At 50.2% G+C, this 25,423-nt stretch overlaps 2 protein-coding genes across 12 annotated transcripts in view; one reads left to right on the top strand and one right to left on the bottom strand.

Annotated features, from left to right (window-relative positions):
- The first annotated feature begins 25 nt into the window (after nucleotides 1-25).
- On the top strand, nucleotides 26-9,722 carry LIMD2 (LIM domain containing 2). 9 transcript variants are annotated; one of them, XM_040653150.2, is made up of 6 exons: nucleotides 26-90; nucleotides 1,287-1,360; nucleotides 6,419-6,554; nucleotides 8,452-8,496; nucleotides 8,614-8,753; nucleotides 8,982-9,722. In XM_040653150.2, the coding sequence occupies exons 3-6, from the start codon at nucleotides 6,513-6,515 to the stop codon at nucleotides 9,139-9,141; spliced, it is 387 nt and encodes a 128-aa protein (XP_040509084.1). In that variant the 5' UTR covers nucleotides 26-90; nucleotides 1,287-1,360; nucleotides 6,419-6,512; the 3' UTR covers nucleotides 9,142-9,722.
- A 4,049-nt stretch (nucleotides 9,723-13,771) lies between these two features.
- MAP3K3 (mitogen-activated protein kinase kinase kinase 3) overlaps nucleotides 13,772-25,423 on the bottom strand; it is a 39,350-nt gene continuing 27,698 nt past the window's right edge. For 2 of the 3 annotated variants that reach the window (XM_040653250.2, XM_040653251.2), the window contains 4 exons: nucleotides 23,757-23,888; nucleotides 23,049-23,178; nucleotides 21,222-21,399; nucleotides 14,256-18,844 (listed from right to left, as the gene is read on the bottom strand). In XM_040653250.2, the coding sequence (XP_040509184.1) occupies nucleotides 18,616-18,844; nucleotides 21,222-21,399; nucleotides 23,049-23,178; nucleotides 23,757-23,888 (669 nt within the window). In that variant the 3' untranslated portion in view covers nucleotides 14,256-18,615. Of the gene's footprint in view, nucleotides 13,905-14,057; nucleotides 14,121-14,255; nucleotides 18,845-21,221; nucleotides 21,400-23,048; nucleotides 23,179-23,756; nucleotides 23,889-25,423 lie in introns of those variants that run through there. The other variant, XM_040653252.2, reaches the window with a different exon arrangement.

The following is a 25,423-nucleotide window of genomic DNA, read 5'->3' as shown; positions in this document are numbered from 1 at the left end:
GATAAAAGGGGCTGCGGGGCGACGGGGGGAGCGCGCACGGAGCGCGGAAGGGACGGAGCGAACGGCGGACGGACGGACAGACGGAGCGCGGTGAGGGCTGAGCCCTTCTTCTGCTCGGCGGCGGAGCCCGGGGGGGTACGGCGGGTTTGGGTTTGTCGGGAACAATGGGGGAGGGGAACAAAGCGGGGTGGGAGGGCTCGGAGATGGGGAGAAGGGAGGGCTGCAGGTGGGGGAGCCCCGCGAGCAGCGCTGCCAGCCGGGGCCGCGCAGCAGGTGGGGGTTTTCCGCCCCCGAAAAATGTGTGCGTGACCCCCCCAGGGAGGAACTTTTGCTTTGGGGGGTGGTTCGGCCGAGGGGCTTCAGGGTGGGGGAGCAGGCGGGGGATGCTGTCTGGGCGCCGTTGGGGGTAGGGAAGGGGGAGAGGGGCCCGCACCCCGTGCTGAGTGGGGAGGGGAGTGAATAGGGTCCGAGAGTGCGGTGTCTGGGGGGGGGTGGTGCAGCATTCTGGGGCTCCCCAGCTGTGCTGAGCTCCCTCTTTGTTGTGCGCTGCATCCCGTGCTTGGGGGTGTGGTGGGGTTGGACAGATCCGTTTTCTTAAGCTGAGCAGAAAGAGCGGAGATAGAAGAAAACCTGTTAGATCCCTCCTCATCCCCCCCCCCACCTCCAAGGCTGCTGACTTTGTGCTGTGTCTCCCAGTGCCCATCCAGCCCTGCTTTACATCCCTCCAGCCACAGGTTTTCCATCACCCCCCCCCCAGGAGGCTGTTGCCTGACTGTGAGATTTGATCCCAACATGAATACACCCCCAGCTCTGACATCGCCCCGAGCAGCTGGGGACCCCCTCAGGGCTCCGTGAAGGGAAGCAGCTCTGCTTTCAGGAGAGGGAGAGGGAATGGATAGAAAACCAAACCAAAATGTGTTCAGCATCACCCAAAAACTACAGCCAGGATCAGCCCCAGGGCTCCCAGGTGGCAGCCCTGTGCTGTAACCATTGGGTAAGGGAACGATCCGATCCCTATAATCCCTTTGGATCCCTCAGACCAGCTAAGATGACACACAGATGATGGTTTTTATTGGTTTGCCACTGGTTTCTGTTGATGGGGTGGGCATCTGTTGTGGAACGCTGGAGTTGTGTGGCAGCCTGCGTTGTGCTTTAGGAACGGGGCTTTGTGCACTGAAAGCATCTCACCAGGGCTCTCCCAGCTGAGCTGCTGCGTATTTAGGGCCGGGGACAGCATGACAGCATGCCTGCAGCACTCCTAATGCTGATTAAAAAAACAATGGCAGGTAACTGATGGAGTCTGAAACAGCCCCAGTGCTGCTGCCCTCCCCGTGGGGTCCTGCAGGAAGCGAACTCCCAGGTGAGCAGTGAGGGTCCCCCTCAGCACGGGGTGTGCGGTGGCCGCGTGCATCTTCGTTTCCATAAGGCTCACAACAGAAGTGCTGGCCTTCTTTGGCCTCCGAAAGTCCCGTGAGACTCCTTGTTAGGGAAGGGAGTTCCACGTGTGGTTTCCTCCTGCAGGTCTGTGAGCCTCCAGGCAGTCCCTTCAGCCCCAGCTGTGAGGGGTTTTCCTTTTCCTTCTTGCCCATCCTCAGCTCCTGCAGCCCATTGTCAGGCGGCTGCCATGTTCCCAGAGCTGTCTGCCTTTTGCTTTCCACTAAAGTCATTTTTTTTTATCTGCCATCTGGGAGTGTTGCAGAGCTTACCTCCCTGTTAGCAAAGCTCCGGGATGGACAACGTTAAATCTGGGTGAGGGGATTATTGCAGTCGTTAAATACAATATATTTCTCACCCCTCTGGGGTGCCCTCAGCCCACTCCATATGGCTGGGAGTGGAGGGCGCTGCAGGAGAATGAGCATTTGGGATTAGTGCAGAGGTGACAGAGGAAGAGTGTGTCAGAACAGATGTGTGCTGCCAGGGAAGGGGTCCAGGCGGGATGCAAAGGTCTGAGCCCCCCTCTGGTGTAGCAGAAGGGATGGAGATCCTGTCTTATAGGAACAGATTAAAGGGATTGGCTTCTCGTGGCCAAAAAAAGCGGGGGTTGGTAGGCGTACCCTCCCATGAGTACTTCTGGGAGGCAAAAGTTATAGTGGGTGAACTGGGAGCGAAATCCCACAGTAACAGTAAAGGGATGAATATGTTGGTAGGAAACTGGGAGGTGGAGTTTCTGGGTAGGACATGGGGGGGTCTTCTAAGGCGAAGGAAAAACTGAGAAGGGGATGGAAGGGGCATAACTGCTATCTGCCTGCTGTGCTTGTGTGTACTGCACTTAATCAGTGCTATGCTGCACAGCTTCCAAGTCTTCTTTCTTACTAATGCCCAGTCTGAACCTCCCAACCTGTGATGCTGCCTTTCTGCTCTATCATCTGGCACTAATGAGAGAGATTCCTCTGCCTGGAAAAGAAACTCCTCTCCCCCACCCAGCAGCTCCCCGCTGCATTTGTCCACTCTCCCTGAACTCTGAATGAGATAGCAGAACCCAGGGAGCAGAGATTCCCTTCGTGATGCTTAATGGATGCCATAAAACATGGCTGTAGTCCAAGGGATGGGCTACTCTGTGCTTCAGTTCCCACTGCTTGGAAGCAGATGGATCCCAGCAGCATCCTTGGGGCAGGGCTGGACCTGGTGCTCCCAGGGCTGAAGGTGGGAGAGCAGAACGGCTGGGCAGGGGCTTCCCCTGGCTCGTGTGGGTCCTCCATTGTTGCCCTGACAAAGGCAGCCCTGTTCCTCCCCACAACTATTCCTTGTCAGCATCCCTCAGCATTTCGGCTGCAGATTTCCTGCCCGCTGGCAGCCTTTCAAGAGACGGCACGGAACGTGGATGGAAAGTGGATGTGAGGGGCAGCTCTGCCTGGTGGGGCTGAGTAGGGTCGTGGTGGCTGCATGAGTGGTCCAGTTGGTTCCTTCCAGAGCCCTCTGTCCTGGATCACAGCAGCAGGAACCTGGGCTGGGTCCCAAACACCGGTGTTGGCTTGGAGCCACGCAAGGAGCCTGGATCTGAAGCCAACTTAGAATCATGGGATCATTAAGGCTGGAAAAGACCACTCAGACCATCAGGTCCAACTGCCAACCCATCACCACCGTGACTGGAGGTCTGCCAAGGCTGGAGCCATGACCACCACACTTGCTCTGTTGTCCACCCCCTCCAGGCTGCAGTTTGCTGCCCCTTTCCATGTCTGAGAAGCTGCAGAAGCACTGGGGTTGTTGTGTCCCTGGGCTGATGCTGGCCTGTTTGATGCTGATTTGTTTCACAGCATGGGTTGGCCATGGCTGGCATTTGCACTAATCCTACACATGGTCATGGGGAATCAGCAGTACCAGATTTCATGGGGGAGATGCCTGATAGCCCCTCTGAGGAGTGGAACCCATGCCATGCTGCTGGGGACACAGCATCTTCTTGGGGTGGAGGAGGGGGGGCTGGATCCTCCCCCCCATACTGTGCTTGGTCTTTGGGAAAGCCTCTGGCCATGGCACAGTGATCCCAGCAGTAAACACTGACTTCACAGGGCTGCTAATAGGAACCATATGGCAGAGAGGGGCCTCTCACCCTTTGCAGTCATGCTGCTTTCCTGTGCCGGAAAGCCATCATCAGCTTTCAGAGAGGCTCTCAGCCAGCAGTGGGCTGCTTGGGGGCCCAGTGAGATGGAGCTGGTAGGCAGCAAGGGCAGTGCTGTGTGTTGGAGGCAGGCCATGGTCACAGCGGGATGTGGTCCTCCAGTGAGTTGGGGAATGTCCACAAGGGGCCACTCCGGGTGCTTCCCTGTCCTCCTATCTGTCCCCAGAGCCAGGCAGGTGAGAGGCTGTGAGACAAATGCTTTGTGACCGAGCAGCTTCTGGGCTGAATGCTGCCTTCTTCAGCCCAAAGGGCTCCTTGGTTAGTGCCGAAAGACAGCTGCAGCACTCCTGCTGTATTCCCATGGCAGCAAACGCACGTGCTCTGCAAGTGAGCTCCAGCCCTGAGGTCCTGGGTCAAAGACAGCTTGCTGAGGTCACCAAGGAGCCCCCAGAGCCAGGCTGGAGATGGTGGTCTGGGCACTGAGTGCATCCCGCTGGATCCAGTGCCACTGAGATCCAGCTCTGTGCCTGCCATGCTGCAGCCACTGGAGCTGCTGTCAGAGGCTGCTCCACCTCCTTGGCTCAAGCCCAGACCCATTGGAGGGCCGTCAGATACTTCCAAGGAAGGGCAGGAAGAGCGAAAGCTGCGGCATGTGCAGGGTGAAGGGGTCCTTGTCCCATCCTGAGCTGTATGATAAGAAGTCAATACTCAGTCCTCCTCTTCCTGGGCTGCATAGGTGGTGAAGGAGCTTACAGGGTCTGCTGTAATCAGGGCTGGCAGCTGTGGTGCCAACATCCACCATGGAGGCCTGGACTGGGCTTCCTTGCTGTGTCACAGACATCACCTGTGGTCTTCATGACATCAGCAAGCCGTTCCAGCACTGCCAATCCTGCCATCAATGTGTCCTTAAGCAAAGCCTGTGCCGTGGGGGTTCTTCTGCACACAGAAGTGTTTACTGCTTTGGGCTCCAATCCCCCCTGTGCAGACTAATGCCTCCTTGAGCCAGTGATGACAGCAGCTGGAAGCCACTTAGAAACACTCCTGCGGTCTCAAATGTGCTCTGTTTCCCTTATCGCTTCAGCACACCCTTCCCCTTTGAGATTTCTACTCCTGTCCTTGGACAGGAAGGACATTTAGCAACATCTACTCTTGCCCGTAGGGCAGCTGCACCAAAGGGACCTCTCTTGAAACAAAGACGGGGCTGCAGAAGGGTACGTGCATGGAGGGTGGGTCTGGATGGAGAACATCAAGGTACGGGTTGGGATAATTGTGGTGGTCTCGAAGGGAAAGGGATGAGGGGGCTGCTGTGTGCAGGAGAGAGGTGAAGGGAAAAACAGAAGCAGGAGGAGCCTGGGATGGTGGGGAGGGGGTCGGAGGAACCGGGGAAACTGAGGCAGCTGGGGTAAGGGGGGAAGATGGGCTGCGAGGGGAAGAGGAAGGGGTGGAGAGATGTTGGAGAGACAGGCGGGGAGAGGTGAAAGGAGGCGAGGAGGGCAAGGGCTGCACATCTGTGCTGGAGGTACGTGGGGTACGGACCAGAGGGGCTTTGTGGGTTCTTTGGGTTCCCCACGGGGTCTGTGCACCACACAGACCCTGGAGGTGTGGGAGGGACGGTGCTGCACCAGGGGTGGGGGTGGCGGGGGGGTCTGCGTGGCCTCCAGCATCGTGCGCCTGTGTGCGCTGCCTCCCGCCCCGCTCGCGAGCAGGAAATAACAAGCAGACCGCAGAGAGGACGGGAAATGATTTAGGTAAAATTGGAGTTGTGTTCTCAGCTGGGGCTGGGAAGTGTCTGCACCGAGGGCTGTCCAACCCAGCTCTGGAAAGCCTGGCTTTGCTGCTCAGGTTGCTGAACTCTGAAAGAAGTCGCTCATTTGGGGTGTTTGGTTGCAGCGGCTCGAGCCCGATGGCAGCTGCTGGGTGTTGGGGTTTTGTGGGGATCAGAGAGTCCCCCAGACCATGTTTGCAAATGTCACTGGGAGGTCGGATTGGCAGCGCATCCCCATCACTGCTGAGCTCCCATTTTGCAGCCAGGACAGCACGGGGGGCTCAGAGGCCACGGCTCAGTGTCCCCACTCTGCTCCTCCCTCTGCACCGAGAGCTCAGCTCCCCATCTGTTTCACATGTGCAAAACAGGGCTCATCAACCCTGACCTTTTATGGGTGTTTTGAAGGTACAGCACCATGGGGAAAACCCCGAGGATCTGTCGGTACCTTTTCACCCGAATTTTACCAAACGGGGTGGGGGTTTTGTTTTCTTTGGTGGCTTTTCTTTTTCCTGTGCTGCATTTAAACTGTGCTGGGAGGCATCAAACTCTTCCCTCGCGGGCCTAAAAGCAACGCGAGCTCCCGAGACAAGACAAAGTTTCCATCACTCGCTCTGCTGAGCTGTGAGCCGCTCCGTTCAGCAAGGCTTCTCTGGGCTAAAATTAGACCAAAATCCGCCATCACCCACCCTTTGGTGGCTGCACCAGTGGCAGTCTGGGCTCTGGGTTTGCTGTCTCAGCAGGACAGCAGCTCTGGCTGGGGGCTGTACCTGCCTGCTGACAGCTTGCCACTGCCTGCTAACTGCCTTCCACGCGTGGTTTGGAGGATGCTTACAGCAGCTGCCGCTTTGCTTCCTGTCCCTCTGCCATCCGAGCTCGATATCTTTGTATGGGCAAGCCTCAGAGCTGCACGCTATCCCAGCTCAGTTCCTAACACCGAGCCCTGTTCCAGACCCGTTGTGTGTAGATGTCTTGATCCCCCAAGGAACCCCTGTACCCCACAAGGAAGCCAATATCACGCAGCAGCTCCTGCAGAGCTGTGTGGCTGTGGGGTTGGGGTGATGAAACCGGCCACGCTCCCACTGACATTTCCTTTGCAGGTGTTGCAAGAGGACCGCCTTCAGCAGCTCCCCGGGAACATCAGCCCACAGACTCCAAGCTCAGGATTAAACCGACTGAGGAGGGGACAGAACCATGTTCCAGGCCTCGGAAGCCGCCAGCACAACCCCGTCCCACGTATGTCGCATCCCCTGCAGTTTGCAGGAGAATTCCAGAGCCAGTTGAGTTTGTTCCCAGGGGCTGAAGGCTGTGCATAGAGCACTTGGTGTTTTACGGTGACTGAAGGCACAGTTGCTGCTGCTCAGACAACGGGAAGGTCCGGGGGTGGGAAGGTTCCAGCAGAAGGTGCTGTTTGCTGAGCACATTGCTGAGCACGTTGTCCAGGCTCTGGTGCACCTCGTCCAGCACTGCTCGCCCCGCTCGGCTCGGCTCGCTGTCTGTTTGTTTGTGTTTCCATGGCTTTCCGTGATCACAATTGGGAGCATGCGAGCTGCTTAGGATCGGAGCGATGGGAGATGGAAAAACAGAAAGGCTTGAGAACATCCCCTGCTGGGACAGGATATGGCCCTTCCCCGAGGGAGGATATCTCAGACATGAAATAGATAGCGTGCCTGGCCACAGCCAGGAGGCTGCCGAGAAGTGACGAGCAGCAGCAGAGCGCTGCAGCCTTGGGAGTGGATGGGAGGCAGCAGCATCCTCCTTAGCACTGCTCAGCTGAGCCTGGAAGGAGCCCGTTAACCCCAACCCCAGCAGAGCACCTGTGGTTGCTTTGCCAGCACTGAGGGATGCAACCGGTTTTACACAACCTGAGCCTCCCTGCTGCCCGCACTGCTCTGTTGACTTTGGCTTTTTCTTCAGCCTCGTGCGAAAGTGGGAGGGAGAGGAAAATCACGTCCCTGACCTCAGGCAGTGCGAGCAGCTGGGAGATGTCTGGAGAGGCAGCCGGGTGAAGGGAGAGCTTCCTGTGTGTCTCTTGGACAAAGTGTTGCCAAAAATACAAAGGAGAAATGCTGGGGAAGGACGAGGTGGGAGGAGCGGGGATGGGAGCTCACCCTGGGGGCAGAAATGGGGCTGTGCTCCCCAAGCAGAGCTGAAGCTGCAGCAGGGGAAGGGCAGCGAGGCAGGGGGTGATGCTGCGGGGTCACTGCCTGATGGGCCCCTCTAAGGGTGCACTGAGACCTTGCTCAGAGACCCCGAGGGCAGAGGTTTGGGCACCTCAGAGTCCGCATCTGCTCCTTCCACAGCCGTGGGCTCTGAGTGACACCCAGCACATCCTTAACTCCGCTCTCCCCTCCATGCACACACAGTCTGCAGGGACTTGTGGCAGCTTTTTGGTCTCGCTGGTGGTGCAGGCGTTTCCTGTGCAGCACGAGAGCAGGCCTGGCTGCTAACAGGGGAACTCGGAAACAACATCTGGTGAGGGGCAGCCAGCACTGCGTGCTGCATCAGAGTGAGGGGCATCCCAGATACAGCACAGGGAAACTGCCAGCCCTCCTACAGAGCTCTGACTGTTGGATGAGCCCTATGGGATAAATGCTTGGTGGCCAGAAAGAACCCCGAGCAGCATCTCATGCCAAAACAGAGCTGTTGTTAATAAAAACTCATAGGGCAGCACGTGCTGATTTGGCAGTGGAGGTCACAGAGAGGGTTCTGCTGCAGCCACTCCGCAAAGACTCAAGGGATGTTGAGGCAGGGATGCTTCAGCTGCCCCACTCAGCTTTGCTGAGGGGCTGATGTCAGCCCTGGTGCCTCGGTGGGCAGCTGAAGACAGGGAGCACCGCCTGCAGATGGTGAGAGCTGCATGACCTCGGGGACTGTGCTTGTGTGCTACCTCCACTAAGAAAAGCAGCCGGCGTGCTGTTACACCTTGCCTCAGAAGCAGAGCCACGGCACGCTGCTACATCCAAGCCTGAGTGAGCAGCGTGCCATGGCAGAGCTGGCTGCTCTGTGCCCGTGAGCCCAGAGAAGCCCTGTGCCTTCCTGGTGCAGATTTCAGAGGCCATCACCGGCTGCCACGCACAGCTCAGTGCCTCACCTGCCTGTCCCTAACTCTCATTTCAATTTCTCTCCTTAGGAGGCGAAGAGCAACTCAGGAGGCAGCACAGTGCAGCGCTCCAAGGTACCGCAATTCTCCTGCACCCCACTGCTGTGTGAGGAGGTGGGAAGGACAGTGATGGGCGCAGGATCTCCAAACCCCTTTCCTCACCTTCTCTCCCTTTGGTTTCCCCTTGCCCAGTCCTTCAGCCTGAAGGCCCAAGTGAAGGAGATGTGCACCGCCTGCCAGAAAACCGTCTATCCCATGGAGCGGCTGGTGGCGGATAAATTCGTCTTCCACAACTCTTGCTTCTGCTGCAAGCACTGCCACGCCAAGCTCAGGTGAGCAGTGCTGGGTGCTGCTGTGCTCCTTACTGGCAGTTAGAGGGTGTGGGGAGGCTCTTCCAAGCGGGTCGCCCTCCTGCCCATCGCAGCCCTCCTCCCGAAGGGCAGGGGAGGACCCTCCGTCCCTTTCTGCTAAGGGCCATCTGCACACTCCTTCCTCTTTCCTCCCCTCTCCCTGTGCTCCCAAGCCCTTGCTGAGCCCCTCTAACCCCTTTCCTTCCCCAGCCTGGGCAGCTACGCGGCTCTCCACGGGGAGTTCTACTGCAAGCCGCACTTCCAGCAGCTCTTCAAGAGTAAAGGCAACTACGACGAGGGCTTTGGGCGCAAGCAGCACAAGGAGCTGTGGGTGCACAAGGAAGTGGAGAGCGGGACCAAGTCGGCATGAGCAGGGCACGGCCCACCCTTCCCTGGAGCCCAGCAGAGACAGCACGGAGCAGTGCTGAGCCAGTGCTGACTGAGCTGATGTAAAGCAAAGGGGACCCAAGCAGTAGGGAACGGGAGGCAGCTCAGCTTTCCTTAGGGCCTCCGAGGGTGTCTAGAGGGGTCCTACAGACTGTAAAAATGGGGCAGATGGGGGTGCAGCCCCCACAGCCCGAGCCCTCTCTGACAAGATCAGACCAGAAGCACTTGTCCCCTGTGAAATCCCAGCCCTGTGCACAGTTCCAGTCCTGCTGCCATGGAAAAGGAGATCTGAGGGCTCTGAGAGCCCCAGCCGAGCCTGTAAGTCAGAGCAGAGCTCCCAGTACCAATCCTGCCTTAGTGGGGCTCTGAATAAGGAGGGTCTTTGGTTTACATCAGCTCAGTTCAGTTGGGATTGTTCAGCCTTAAGGATGTTGCCCTGCGACTGTTTAACAGTGTCTGTCTTTTTTATATTTGCCTTCCATTGGTACGTTCTGCGCTGGAGCCGCGTGCAGCTCCACGCGTGACACCTCTTTTATTTTTGTAATACAAGGTTTCCAAGCCTTCCCTGTCTTGTCCTGTGCTTCCAGGGACACGGGGAGGTGGGAGCAGTGGTCAGATCCGATCCGTTGCTGTACAAAGAGCCTCTGCTCACATAGGACCATTCCTGGGGATGCGCGAGTGATGCTGGGGCTGAGACAGATGTTATCTGGGGAGCAAACCCAGGATTTCACATTGCACACCAGCGAGCTACAAAGCAGCTGTGACCACAATTCAGCTTCCCACAGAGCCCAGAGATCACCCCTTGGAGGGAATTCACCGCCGTGTGAATTCTGTCTGCCCTTTTGCCTGCATGCACTCTGTGGCTCGCTTGCTCGCTCCCCTCCGTGCCAACGCTGTGCCCAGTCCCAGCAGGCAGGCATGGCCAGTTCCGAGCTGGGCTGGCTTCCATCAGCCCCAGCTACTGAGCTGTGATGTTTGGATGGGAGGGTCCATGCTAATTAATGAGCCTAAGGAGACCTAATGCAGTGAAACCCAGCTGGGTCTGTTTTTGGTGATTATTTGCCTCCTCCTTCCACACGCATGATCTGTAACCCTCATCTGCCCAGCGGGTCGTGGCATCACAGAAGGCAACCAGGTTGGTCAGGCACGATTTCCCCTTGGTGAATCCACGGTGACTGCTTCTCATAACCTTCCTCTCTTCCCCTTACAAGAGATGGGCACAGGCTGTCTGCTGGAGTATGATCCCAGAGGGATGGGTGATCCCTGGGGCTTGGTGTCCCTCCTGTTGGACATCATGTGTCCCATTGTTCGTTATGAGGTTTCTTAAGAACACATGTGGGGATATCCAGTGCACAGCAAGGATGCACATGCAGACCTGTGAGTGCCAGCCTCACAAAGTGCTCTGCCTGCCCATCACACAGCTGTGCTGCCTCCTTACACCACAACAAAAGCCGCTTTCCTGCCCAGCCCTGCAAGATTCATCACAGCACCAACGATGGCAATGAGTGCCTGCTGCTCTGCAGAGGGGCCCCGTGACCCCCATCAGGTTCCGGCCCCTTCCACAGCTTAGAAAATGAAAGCAGGCTCCTCGGTTTTGCTTCCTGTTTCTTGCTGGCTTCACTTCCCCGTTCTCACACTGCAGGCTGCTGCTCTGTTCTGCACAGCAGGGAAATGGTAGGCAAGGAATTTTAAACCAGCCCAGATAATTTTCCATTCTGAAAACGGAAAGTTGGGATTTTGCCTGACGACAAAAGCAACCCCTGTTCTCTACTACTGCACTTTCATACACCCCCTTCTCATATGGGCGCAGCAAACTCTTGTTGATGCAGCAGGAATGGAAGGAACACGAAATACCGGGAGGCACAAGGTGTCAGAGCCTATCTCTACCTTCTCTACTGCTGCTTTCTGCAGTCCCCTTTTTCTCATGTTGAGAACAGAAAGCAGCATGTGAGGCCATGCATTACCAGAATGGGCTGCAGCAAGCTGACCCAGACACCACAGTTTGTGGGGGGGGTTGGGGGGGACACATAAGTGAACCTGATGAGCATCAAATTCACACATAGGGAGAGACACTTCCATCACTGCTGCGTCTCCCTGAGTGGCTGCTGCACACAAAGCTGCTAATGGGAAACTGCTTCCCAGATTAACATACCAGGCTCTGTGCACAGGGAAACCCTAGTGGTAGCGTGCATGGGAAGATGTCTTAAGCAATGCTCTGAGCTCATCTGATCTGCCTGATATGTCTGAATGATGGTGTTCTGCACAAGTGACAATGCACACTTTCCCAGTGAGTACCAAAAGCAGCAGCAGAACAGAACCCCCACCTTAAAACTTCTCCAGCTCTGAGGTTTTTGTAAGACAAAGATTAAGAAAGGGCCAAAAACACTCCTTGCCCCTGATACTGCTCTAAGACCCAGCTGATTTTAGGATGGAAGTCTCATTCCGTGGGACTAGGAACCTTTTGAATCCTTCATCCTTCTGGCTGCCAGCAGCAGTCTGCTGGTGCTGGATGCACAAGCTCCTGCAATTCGGGATGCTCAGATCCTACAGCTGGCTGGAGTAAGATTTAACAGCGTAAGTACTCATGGAGAAGAGAACCACTGGTGGTTCCCAGCACACACAGCTGCCAAACACCATCCCAGCTTTTATTGGGAGTTTCCGAGCAGCCAGAGCCAGCCACCAGCCTGGAGAAGCATTCTGTGCTCCCTCTGGTGCAGCTCGGCAGCACCGCACAGCGGCACCCGCAGTTGGGACAGATGTTTTGGAGCTATCTGGGGCGGAAACTGTCTGCACTGCTGGGTTCAGAGGGCAGCCCGCAGCCTTTGGGATGGGGAGGAAGAGCTGGGGAGATGGCTGCTGCATGCAGAACTATGGGGGGAGGCTGCACGGAGCTCAAAAGTTGTGCTTAGACGTAGCACAATGCCACAGTGCCACCTGCATTTCCTCTCCTCCACTGCAGAGCTGTGGTCTTGCACTGACGACACAAAACGAGCACTAGGCAGAGCTCCACACCAGCAGAACGGGGGACAGGGCAGCGAACTGTGCCAGCATTTCCTGGATATAGTGCAATACACCCACACGGTATTAAATCCAGAAGACATTGTTCCTAGTTAAGACTTTACTATGCTAACAGAAATAGCCACAGCTGTCTAATATAACCAACCTCTTTGAAGATTCGAAATTACTTTTGCTTCAGAACTGTACAGCATTGGATTTAAAGAGAAAACTTACCTTAAGTCACCTTCCCTTGAGCCACATTACAAATATAACACCATTTACAGGGAGAAAAAAAAAAAAAAAAGGATTTGAGGTTTTTAGGTTCATTCCTTTTGTGCATTGGTCAGTCCTTGCAGCAGATCATTCCCACCTCCAACCCAAGTTTGCACTTTCCTCTCCCACCCCCTGCTCCAAACCACCCAAGAAGCAGCGTGGGGAAGACGCAAGGCAGGACCACACACTGCACTCATGGAACACAGCATTTCTGTGGAGCTTGCTGCTGCTGAGAGGGCAGCCCAGGAGTGAACAGGCCATCCTGCAGCCCTAACACATAAATCTCATGTTCATTCTTAAAGCAAATGTTTCCACTGATCATACAGGGCAGTTAGGAGAGGGAAAGCCTCAGCTCTGGGAAAGGTGTCCTACAGTAAACGCAGCAAGTTTTCAAAGCCTGTGAGCTTCTAAGCCTGTCCTGTGTCACGAGTGGGAATTTCAGGTTCTAACACAAGGAGAGGCTGTGTCTGGTTCCACAGGACATTTCTGCTCTGACGCAGCTTCAGTTGTCTGGTTCTCATCAGTTTTGGAAGAGCACACAAGTGCCACGCATGTACTTGTTTCACGTGCAGGGGTTCCTATTGCATCAGCCTATTAACCCATTTATTCTTAGTTGTTCACATATTACATTAACAAATATTTCTGCATTTAATAGACATAGCAACTAACTATACTCTGACCTGGGAAAAGGAGACTGCAGGGAAAGTTGTGGCTCTGGCCCAACATCTCCAGGGACCACAGTGGCATTCAATCCAAGTGACAATGGCTCATAAACACAGAACAGTACCAGGAAAAAAATGAGTATGTGAGGAAGCACTGTAGACCGACTTTAAAGGAACACTATTTCTGTCCTTTCCTAAGATAGTATGCTGGAAAAAAAAAAAAAATAAAGCCTGAAAATATTTGGAAATATGGGCACCCATTCCTTTACTCTGCTTTAGGACAGCTAAGCTTACCCTGCCCAAATCCTGAGCACACTCCATGCAAGACTTCCCTTACGTGGGATGGCGTTAATTCTGGCAGCAGAGCTCGTGGTATCTCCCATTTGCCTGAAGTCCAGAGGCCTCACTTCTCCATGCCTTTGCTTTATAAAATGACCTAACAACACAGCCAAAGGAGAAACAATTCAGGATAAGTTTCCAGATATTTTGATTAAATGCCTTCAAGTAGGCTGAGCTTCACAAGTCAGAGCTGCAGCCTCCCTGGGGAATGAATCCACGAGTTCCCAGCTGAAGCAAAGCACCCCAGCCAGGGCAGACACCATCATACAAACCATCTTCTCGTGGTCTTGCTGCCCAGGCCCTTTTGTGTGCCTGATGACAATCCACCTCTGTAGGCACTGGTGAATTAGGACCATTTATAGACCCATGCCTGGACTAAAGAACTCCCTCACACAGCACAATCCAAAGCTCAGCTTCTTCTCTCTATCCGCAGACTCTCCACGTGCAGAGCCAGTGAAGCAGCCCAGCTCCCCTCCTGCAAGGTGAAATGAAGACACTGCTATTTTTATGCTCTAACAACAGCAGCAGTGAAAAAAAAAATCTAGACAGAGCCATTCTACCTCTTGGAAGAGCAAGAATGGATGAATGTGACCTTCCCCAGAGGCAGCGTTGTAGAGGATGTGCTTACCTGATCCAAGAAGCAATGCTTCACAAATAGGACACTTCTCCACCTGTCCCAAAAAATAAATCCCTGAAAGCAAAAATATTCATCCTTCAGTTAAGGTCCTTGCTTAAGAGGAAAACTAGCTGTCCCTTCTACCTATCCAGAAGCATCACTTACATAGGAAGTAACAGACGCCGCACTGCAAACAGCCACCAAAAAGGCTTTCATATAAATGATAATTTTATTGTAAATAAAACGATACATTGGCCTGGCTTTGCACTGCAAGCCCCCGGTCGGAATATATAGACTACTGGTTCAAGGTCTTCTGCACAATCCAGGTTACAGCAACTTCTCCCTGCTCTGCTCAATTCATGTCAGGCAGGCACTGATGGGCAACAGTGTCCTTTTCCACATTTCTAAACCACCTCCTAGGCCTTTCCTAACTGGGGAATTCAGAGCTGCTGGTCAATTTGCTCCTGAACAAGGCTGGGGTTGAAAGACCTGAAGCCCAAATACCATTAACCCACAGAACATTAACTGCATGCTCCCAGCTCCACGGGCAGGTACAGGCCACAGCACTGCAGATATTCAAATACATAAAATCTTTCCACCCAGCAGTATTAACCTAAGCACCAATCATGGGGGTCTGAATCAGCCCCTTCCCTGTAGAGCTTTAAATAGCTGAGCTTTGCCCACCAGGGAAGGTGTGTACAGCAGGGATAAGGATACACACCTGCCCAGCTTTCACAGATTATCGTTGCTCTTGGCACCTGAAAATAACCTGTGTCACCTGAGTGGGTACCAACTTCCCTCTGGGTCAATTTGTTTTGGTCATTAATGGCAAAGGGAACTCCTTGGAGTACCTTCAAGTCCTGCGGAGTACAACTCCAAAAATGTGAAAAAAAAATCCAAATTGCTGCAATGTGCAGCAATTAGAATAGACAGATATTAGATTTTACTGGAGAAGAAGCCAGTAACCTGGAATGCACAGAATCGTCACGCCAAGACCAAAATGCCAACAGTTTGCTTCCTGACCAGCTCACAGTTTGCCAAGTCCTCTGTTCCCATGGCTCCTCTCTGATGGCAACCTCTGACATTTTCCTGCTCAAAGTCTGAACTGTTTCAGGATAACAGCACTCCTGTAAGACATATTTTGTAAAAAAAAGAATATTCCCCACTTCTGCAGCACCTTCCATCAAGAGCCCCAATACTAAATACTCGCTCTATCTCCCTCCCGGGAAGGAACAGCTGAAAACACAAAATGACATTTGGAATGGACACAACAGCTTATTGTTAGCCTGGCCACCCTCCTCTGAGCAAGCTTATTCCTATTTTTAACTAATTGTGCCAGGATCAGGAGGCCAGATGTAATTCAGGTCAGGGGGATCATTACATTTATGTCTGCTTGCATTTTTTTGGCTGTCAGGGCTGTATAAAGGGACTGCAGGACAGATGCCAGCCCCAAGCTTATTCGCTGTAGCAGCGGACTTAGGAACCCAGATCTCCCCCTTTCCATAATCAAGATGGCCGTGAGGAAACAAAGAAGGCATTTTGGCTTGGCTCTACTCGTTATAAACCATCAGCAAATTCTCTGCAAAACCAGCTGCTTTTTTTTCCTTTTTAAATTCATAAAGGCGTCAGATTTATTTCCCATCCTCCCCCCCCCACCCCGTAACAGTCGAGTCGATATATATAAAAATCACCAAATATGATCTTTTACGATATAAATTAAAAAAAAAAAAAAAGTATGAGGCATCACCGTTTACATGATGTAAAAAGAGCTAAAAAAGAGCGATATAAACTACATTCATAAAAGTGCATCTCCAAACATACAAGTAATGCTTTGGCTTGTTCCTGTGCCGAACGGGTGGCATTGGGTCAGGGACCGGAATACAAGAAGTCCAAGCTGGCACCCCATGTTCTCTGTCGCTGTACAATTGCTATGTACTTTCATTAATACAGACTGGAATACAAGAGTATACACAGAGTAGGCACATTTCAGCATAGGTGGTGGGAAGGACCAGAAGGTCTGGCAGGGGAAGGACTGAGCCCATCAGCCCGCGATGCTCTTTGCTTTGCTCTGGAACAGCCTTCCATGACGCGTATGAGGTAAAAGCCACAACAGATCCTGAGGATTTCGTTGCTCTGAAATATTAAAAGTTACACCATTTCCTCATGCCCTATTCTCCCAAAACACAACGTGTGGGACAGCAAGGAAAGACCATGGAAGGGGGTCTCCGTTTGGTGAGGACAAGCCAAGGGAAGGGAGGAACCTATGCGGAAAGGATCGACATTGCTCCTGTACATCTGCAGGTTCAAGTGGGATAATTAAAGATTCCAATCTTTGGTATATTTGTAGTTGCAAGGCTTGAGGAGTGCTGCTGGGCCCCACCGGACTGCTGACCACCCTGCTTCTGTCAAGGCTGCAGGAAGGACTTAACATCCCTCTGCAGCCACTTACACTGCAGTGAAGTGGTGTCAAATGCTCCCCAGGACAGAAGAGCAGCATCGTGCCCTCACTTCCCTCTGGTGCAAGCGATACTGAAGTGCAGGCTGAAAGTGAGGCCACGTGTGTGGACAATTTCGAGTCAAGTTCCAGGCTCTAAGGAGATCAATAGAAGTGCTCTCACTAAATAAATTATGGAACAAGGGCTTTCATAAGAATAAAATCCCCCTAAGTGCCTGCAACTGAAACAGTGCATCCTTGTAGCAGTGCACGAGAGTCCAAAAGTGAAACCAACACTAGCTTGCTTCCACCCATTACATATTGCTGAGCCTGGCACAGAAAAAACACTTCAGATTGTTAAATCCTTTCAGGCCTTTTTTTTTTTTCTTCTTTCTTTCTTTTTTCCCCCTCTTCTAATTCAATATTCTATTATTCATGCTGTGTTCAAGGAGCCCAAGCTCACATTAAAACTTACTTTATCCCGTCATGAGCTTAATGTGAATTCCTGTTAATTTTACTGCATCACGAAGCAACTTCCAAGGTTTTGTGGGGGAAGAGAAGAGCACGTGGGCCCTTTGGAAAATGGTTTCCAATGCAAGAGTAGAACACCTTTAGTGTTGCTCAATGAAGCAGTACTTTAGCTAGTAATTTGCTCGCTTCTCTTAGTTTCATTTCATGCAGAACACTTTTAATGAACTCACGAATCCCCAGCACTTAAAAGCTGCTGCTCTCCTGTGTGAAATAAGGACCACTGGTGTCCCAGTGCAGGGTTTGAGGGCAATAAGCCATCAGGAGCTCTGTCATCAGAGATGTGCTACACATCAAATGCAGAATGGCTTGGATGTAGCTGTATGTATATACCTGTATGGGGATCTCTGTAACTCTCCTCTTGGTCAGATAGTTTTAGACATCTGCTAGCATTACAAGTGTTCTCTTTGTTCCACTGACTTAATTTGTACAAAAGCTTATTTAAATAGGGTCAAACATTTTATGGGGACCTTAAAATGAACACTTGCATGCATATAGAACACAATGTACACCATGAGGGGATGAGCTTGACTCTAACTTAATGTGCACAGGTAAAATTGGTGTCCAGCAAATTCTCCACGTGAAAAAAAGGCAATCCATTTTCTTAATTTTCCACCAGGCCAGGCCATCAAAGGGACACCTAAGCTTTTCCTGAAATAAATTCCCAGGCACCAGGTAAACTATCTTTGGTTTAAGGGATAGTAGAAAAGTTACCAGCCAAAATGATAGGTGCAACAAAAAGCTGTTCTGTGCAACCTCCTTCCTACAGGGCTTTCTTCAGACCCAGCAGCCTCAGAGAGATGAACCAGGAGCACAAACTAACCAACACTGCTTTAATGCTAGGACAGATCAAGCCTTGGATATCAAGCTCTGGATTTTCTAACGTCAGTGGGAGAGCCCTTATCTCAGGCTCCAGAGTGATTGCATTCTGCTGAAACGTTTCTGATTATCCTGACATTTAGCTAGAAAGACCTCCCTCACCCCCACCCCAAAAATCCATGGTTTCATTATAAAATAACACTATTCACATACTTTTGAATCAATATTTTCTGAACACCTTCAGATGCTGAATACTTAAGAAGAAAAATATATAATATAGCGAGCGCATGCTCAATGACACATGGCTTTTTGCTGGATTCATGTACTACAGATGTCCCTAAAGCCCTAGGACTCTGGAAAACAGTGACCCACACGAGTAACCACTCGTAGAAAGCTGATCTGGAAAGCTGTAGCACGTTTCTGTTATGGAGAGTGTAGCTCTTCCAGTTCCCACACCGGTTCAGATTTCTTCTAGGTTCAACCAGTGAGACACTTCTTACATTCCCACTCTTGGGCCTGCAGAAAACACGCAGCCGGCTACAATTTCACATCAAGGTAAACTAGGGCAAAACGCAGCTCTGTTTGGACAGCTGTCGGTAGAATAAACATTAGTCCAGCAAACAAAGGTATCAGGCACAAGGGCAGACCCTAGGTTCCTTGGTATAACTTCCCCAAAGGACTAGGACAGCTGAGTTGGCATTTTGAAGATGCAGCACCACAATGGGCAGTTGCAACTAGACCAGACGGAGCACTGAGAGCCCAGCAGGAGCTGCTAGCAAGGGAGGTAATTCAGTACTGGAGCTGTGCAAACTGATGTCTGAGCAGCTCTTCAGCAGAGGGTCTGTGCCTGGCTTCCACAAAGATTTGCTTTAGGAAGTCCCGGCAATGTTCTGATATGTGGGAAGGGAGCTGGGGGTTGGTTGGCTGGGTGGCAATTTTGAAAATGGCTGCCATGGCTTCGTACTCTGCCCAGGGTGGTTTCTCTGTCAGCATTTCCACAACAGTACAACCGAGGCTCCTGGAAAAGCAGATGGGAAAAAAAAGAAGTGAGAACCGACTCATATAGTAATGCACAGTGTTCAGAGACGACTTCCAAGCAGCCAACATCAAGGTACAGCTCTGCTCTGAAAACAGCCATAAAATGGCTTTGTGCTCAGCGAATGCTATGTGTGCATGGATTCTGAGCCAGATCTGCCAACGCTGCTGCTTTTACTACTGTCAGGCTACCGGTAAAGTGCTGAGACAGGGAGGCTGGTTTCCACTGTGGTTCTCACTGCGCTGAGAGAACTGTGAAATGCCATCTGCCCAGCTCTCCTCTGCTCAAATTCTACTCTCAGTAACAGTTGTACTAACAGTAAGGGTGCACACAAGAGGCTCCTAAAGGTGCTGCTGGATCTCAGTGGTATTTCAGGAGCTGCTCATGCCGCTGACTCAAAACTACCTGCTGGGTTGCAAGGTAGAAAATGTACTTTTGAACTCAAGTCCAGTGAATCAGAGCTGGTTGACCCACAGAGCCATTTCAACAAAATCCCTTTCCGTTGCATTGTCTCAGAATACCCAGCTGAGAAAGCTCTCATCTCCACAAGAAATCAAGCATCCTGGACAGGCAAAAATTAATTAAGATTTTAACTGCTCCAAACCAAGAAGGCAGCAAGTTAAAAACGTCAGCAGAGCAGATGCATCACCACGTGAAGGCAAAACTCCTAGTGAAGTTAGTGGGGCTCTGCAGGGTAATTCAAGGCAAAAACATGATTGAGAGGATGGAGTGGGCCACCTTCCTGCAGCAAGCGTGACACCAATGCTTTCACAAGAAAGATGGGCTCCTGTACTACAGCAGGGACTGTATTTTGCTCCAAAAGGATTAATTGCCTCCTCAAGGCCACAGATTAAGCAAAGGCAGATAGTGAACTCTGAACGTCCACTTTCGTGTTCTGATCACATTGCTCCGTTAAAAAAGCAGAATTGCTGCTTCTGCCTTTAAACTAAACCCTCTTTTGAAGTGAAATGCAAAGAAAAGACATTTTCAGAGGCAGACTTGCATCGCTTGCCAAGACAAGAGAGGAAAGGAATTAAATCCAATGAATATGCAAGAAATGACTTCTTAACAACATTTAAAATCCAACGTGAAATTTTTACACTGATTTCCAGCCATTTAAGACTTACTAGAAGAGAGTACAGAAAATGCAAACCATGTGTGCTGAAGTGCTGGGGGTTTGCACAAGAGCAGGCAGGGATATATTATTGTTTAGACTGATTTATACCGTTTAAGCAGATCCGGTTTCTTTAAGATATTCAGCAAACAGCAGGAATGTTTTTCATGTCAAGTCACTCCAGCAATAACAAATAGCTCACATATTCTGCTGTTTAGGAAAAAGAAAATTGGAGAGGGGCCTGCAGCAGTGGCGGAAAGCCAGGTGGCTAGATTTGTTACGTCTCTGAGCCTCTTGGCCATCCACTTCCACCCTGGGACTAAGGCTGCACTGGAAAATTCTGACCCCCCTAAATAATGATTGGGATTGTAGGAACTGGAACCCATCCAACGGCAGCATCTCTTTGATGGGAACGGACTGTCAGCACCAAAAGGAAATCCACAACTCCATCAATCCAGGGGGAAGGGCACGTGCTCCATTCTCTCCCAAAGAATCCCAACTGGGAGACTCTGAAGAACTTAACTCTTTGCATGCAAGTTAACTTTCAGCTATGCTTCCATTCACTGCTTGTATGGGGAAACAGTATAGGCCTTGCTTTACTGTGGAGACACAAACATACTTTATGCTGCTGTCGTTTAGCTTGGTTTTATAATCTTACCTTCCCGAGGCCTCCAAAACTAACATTTTGACACAGGACCATTTTGCTTTTTCCTTTCAATAGAGGATATTTCTTGGCTATGCCAATAATAGCAGGGCTACAGTTTCCATTCACACATACTTTATATCACCTCTGATCTGGCCTGTATCTTGTGTGTTATTCCAGGTTTGGGCATCTTTCCTTCAAGGCTTTGTCAACATACTCAAATTCTGTTCCTTTCATTTCCAGTGTTATAAGCATACCTCTCATTCATGGACTCTCCCCAAACAATCTTCAGTCTCTTATCAACATCAGGGACATAAGAAGGGTGGAAACCTCATGCCAGAAAGTCAGAGAACTAGCTATCAGCTTGAGGTAGGCATGAATGGAAACTTTTACCTAAACACTAAATGAGTAGTTGTGTATTGACATTGCAAAGCACAGCCTGCAGTGGGTCTAGCCTTAAGTTCAAACCAACTACTTCAATTCACCTTAAACTGCTCTCACTTTTGATCCAGACAAAATCTGAGTTTGGATATACGGTTAACAGAATGCAAGTGTCCAGAAAAGTTGTAAATTGATCCACAGGCAGAAAGTTAAACCCTCACCATACGTCTGCTTTTCTTCCATAGCCCTCTCCGCTGATCACCTCTGGGCTCATCCAATATGGTGTGCCAGTGACAGAGCGGATGCCTGTTCCAGACATACAGATTGTCTGCAGCCGTTTGCTGGCCCCAAAGTCCCCAAGCTTCACATTCCCAGCAGAGTCACGGAGAATATTGGCTCCTGGACAAGAAGGAAAAAAGAAAAAGAATAGAGACAGCTGTTTTCATGCAATCCAGCTGTTGGATCTGCAGCCTACAGAGTTGATATCTAACCCAGAAATACCCAGGCTCATGCTATGGCTTTCTCCCTGTTAAGCCCCAGGTGACCTGCTAAACATCATTTCTTTATTTCAGGCTGTAGACAAGCCAGCTGTTAATGGCTGCAAATGGGAAAAACTTCAGGGGAAAAACATAAGGAAGCGAAGGGGGAGGGGAAACGAGAGCTGAGTCAGCACTGTCATTGTTACACTGCCTGTAAACAGTTCAGACAAACTATACAGGGCCCCTAGGCCAACGGCTTAGATAGTACATAGTTGTGTAGAAAAGGATTTTATTTGGATACTGCTTCGGTGAATATACCCAGCTGACCAGAAAGCAATGGTTAACAGATGTATCTAATTAAACCACTTTGAACTCCTACAATAAACAAGTCAGTCTCCACTTTACTTGGTCAGAGGTCCTGAACATGAAACACAGAGGGAAAAAAAAGCCAACTAAGAGAACACCTTATGTGTGGACACAAGCTAAGGCTTAGACACATACACACAACAAACCTTCCTTCAAAGCTGCAATAGGATCAAGAACTCTTTTTTTTGCCATTATCTGGTAAATGCCTATGTGAACTCCTTCTGCCCTCCAGTAAAATTTGTGTTCTGAGATGGCTTTACCACTTCACTTTCCCAATGGGAGAGCTGAATTCAGAATAACAACACTTTCCATCCAGCACCCTGGAGACAAATTAACAGTTTGCTTCAGAAGATAGGTACAGACTAGTGAATAATCCATTGGTAGGAAATCATTTGGTACAGAACACCATGCAAGCAGTACACAAGGTGTTATTCATGAATCAGCAGCTCATTTCCCTTTGCCAGCCCTAGAGGGGAGGCAATGAAGATTTATAGGCAGGAACAACAAGATATTTTTCTTGCAGCAAGCAATGCTCCTGTCCCTCCAGAGCACAGAAAAAAAATTGTGTGGTGCCTGCCACATCTGTTGACATTAACTCTTAAGGAGACTGCCTGGCTCCATGGGGTTATACTGGGAAGAGGGAGACTAAAGTCTAATCACACAGGCTCTACATGGAAGGTTACAGAGGTCTCTTACACAGAGCAGGAAGGACAAGTCACAAGAGCCTGAGGTAAGCAAGACTGACAAGAGAAGGTATTGGGTTCTTGCAGCAATTGGTATGCTTACCAGCTGAGAAACAGTACTTTGGTCAGAAAGGAAATTAGAAGGGAATCCACAAGGAAACAAATGTGTTACGAGGGCAGTGAAAGTTAGGAGGCAACTTAACCTCATTTTGCTGAGGTGTCAGAAAAAGACGAGGAGTTACAGCTGAGCAGTCCCAAGAATGAATTAGAGGCTTGCAGTCTTCTGTACTATAAACACCAACTGCCACACTCTCAGGCTCTGTACAGGAAACAACCCAACTTCCCTCACCCAGCCCACAATACCCCCTTCCCTGGGGCCTGGTCAGGATACAAGACAAATGGATACTGAGCAAAGCAATATACAGAAGCCCCAACCAGGATAATGAATCCTTAACATTTGGCTTCTTTTTCTGGGTTCCTTTAGCATGTGGTGTATCCATAAATCACTGGCTGATCTCACCCTTTATGTCCCTGTGCACAATCATGTTGCTGTGAAGGTATGAGACTCCCTCGAGAATCTGGCGAGTGTATTTCCGGGTCACATTTTCTGTGAGAGCACCATATGCCTTCAGCTGGTCCTTCACTGACCCCTGCACCAAAACCAAACAGAACAGACTGGTAAGGAAATGACATACCACAAATCTCGCAGTCTCCATTCAATTCCCAGAGCTGAGACCATGTTATATACCCGAACAGCACATGAATGAATTCTGGCCTCTTCTAAAGCCCTTTCTTTGTGAGGCTCTCAGAACATCTTGCTCTGTGAAGCCCCTTTTGAGAAAAGCAAGGACATTAGAGCAAAAATATCTTGAGGAGTTTGTGTTCTTTCTGCATCCTTTAGCTGTGTTGGTACAAACTTCTGCGGACACAAGCAATAAACTAGTTCAGCAGACAGATCCAGGTCGAAGGTTTCCCTTTTGCAGGGTCAGTTTTACAGTAGTTTGCTGCAGTGCATGATTCTGCTAATTCAGTTAGCCTAATTTACAAGTTGGCCCAAGTTCTTTCAAGTACTTTGGCAGAACAAATTTACACTGAAGGGATAGAGTTGGCTTTAGTGATTAACAAAGAGAATGTATTTCAAGTACAAGACACATTAGACCACACAGTTTAAGCAAAAGCTGAGTCCTGACCAACAAAGCCACTCATCTCCCTTTGTGTCAGCTCTTACCCCTGGCATGTACTCCATGAAGATGGTCAAGGTCTTTTCTGCTCGATCCCGCAGGCATCCATAATACTGAACAATACGTTCGTGCTGGAGGTTCTTCAGCAGCTGAATTTCACACTCCAGGGCACTCACTTCCTACAGATGTTGGAGGAGAAAATAAGGTTCCAGCCTCAGGAAATATTTCATCCTAAGAAATCCATCCATGCCACTGGCAGGATGAGACCACTACTACAGTGATGCAGCCTATTCCATGACATTGGCTCACCTAGCTTATGGGAAAGGCAAACAATAGCAATGCTTCATGTTAACCTTTACTGTAAAATAAGCTGATAGTAGTGGTGCAGAAATAGAACAGAGGCAGTATCACATTTGAATTTACTACCAGAAAAACACTTTGTTGTCTTGAATGTCAGCTGTTTACTGAATGGCTTTAGGCAAGGTGACAGAAAGCATTCTTCAGGGACAATACAGAAATAACCTCAGTCCTCAGCACTAAGCTGATGGTAGTGAGCTCTAATTTCAGTTACGAAAAAGGTCTGAGTAGACCACTACAGAAAGGACAGGAATCTTTCTGTATGAACATGAACCCATGAGATACCTAGATTATGGGTGCTAAGAACTCCAAACTTCTTTTCTCACTTAGTCCTGCACTGATTCATGCTGATGATTTTATTTGGATCCATCTTAGAAACTGCTTCCTCTCTTATTTACTTCAAAGAATCTGCAGGCATGCACATGAAACTAATTCTCTGCTTTATTCTTGCCACAGACAACAGGGTATTACAGTGCAAAGGCAAAAAGGCTATCCAACAATTTCAGACTGAATCAGAGATGTTTGCTGCCCAGGAAAAGTATCAGGTTCTTGCTGAATCCAGGGAACGAGCAGGCTGTACATCAAAGGTGCTGGAGCAGGAGGATTTATGGAAAAAGGAATGATGGTTTTCCCCAAATCAGTCCCACTTAACTCTCTCCACTCCTGGGTCACTGAAAGCTGCCAGAATCGCTTCTCTCACTTCAGGAGAGGACACAGCTCTTCAAGAGCAAGGACCTGGCTGCAAGTAGCTTAATGGGGCCAACTGATAGCTTGAAGTTTGGAGTTTCAGTGCCTTCAAAATAGATTCATTCCAGCCTGTTCTTCCTTGGCTCAGATTCACTGACAGATTTACAGCAGAGACATGTATAAGTTACAACACACCAAGTTAGGCCATCTCTTGGCACCAATATTCCACACAAAACCAGAATAATTACATCTTCATGGATTAGTTATTTCGACTCAAAGTGGATTTGTTTAACATGGGGAAACCGGTATGTTGTTCAGATGCTACAGAAGAACCTAACAGCCAACTCATTTGTATTCACTGTGCAAAAGTTGTTTGCTAGTGTATAATTTCAAGGTGCCCTTTCCCATCTCCACTATTTCTACTGCGTTGTCATATTATGTTCCTGTTAGTTTACACGCCACAGTTCAGTTTATTTTGAGGATAAGGAGAACTCAGTAGTGGAAACAGGCACCTTTTACAATTGATACAGGGCCTACCATACAAGCCCGGGAAATGGGTTTTCTAAGCACATGCACCTTTTTAATAAATTATTATCATTAAATCTAGAAAAAGCAGGCTTTTTCTCTTTTTTAACTTTCACTCACATCCATGTCTAACCAGGAACACAGG

This window comes from Gallus gallus, chromosome 27, assembly GCF_016699485.2.
Source record: "Gallus gallus isolate bGalGal1 chromosome 27, bGalGal1.mat.broiler.GRCg7b, whole genome shotgun sequence".
Lineage (NCBI taxonomy): Eukaryota > Metazoa > Chordata > Aves > Galliformes > Phasianidae > Gallus > Gallus gallus.
The sequence above is the reverse complement of the archived record's forward strand: the minus strand, read 5'-3'. Positions and strand labels throughout refer to the sequence as shown.

Excerpts from the sequence above, each read along its gene's own strand:
- LIMD2 (XM_025143969.3), top strand. The coding sequence starts at position 6,513 with ATGTTCCAGGCCTCGGAAGCCGCCAGCACAACCCCGTCCCAC. Across the intron at positions 6,555-8,451 it reads CCAGCACAACCCCGTCCCAC|GAGGCGAAGAGCAACTCAGG; the intron begins GTATGTCGCATC and ends TTCTCTCCTTAG. Across the intron at positions 8,754-8,981 it reads CACTGCCACGCCAAGCTCAG|CCTGGGCAGCTACGCGGCTC; the intron begins GTGAGCAGTGCT and ends TTCCTTCCCCAG.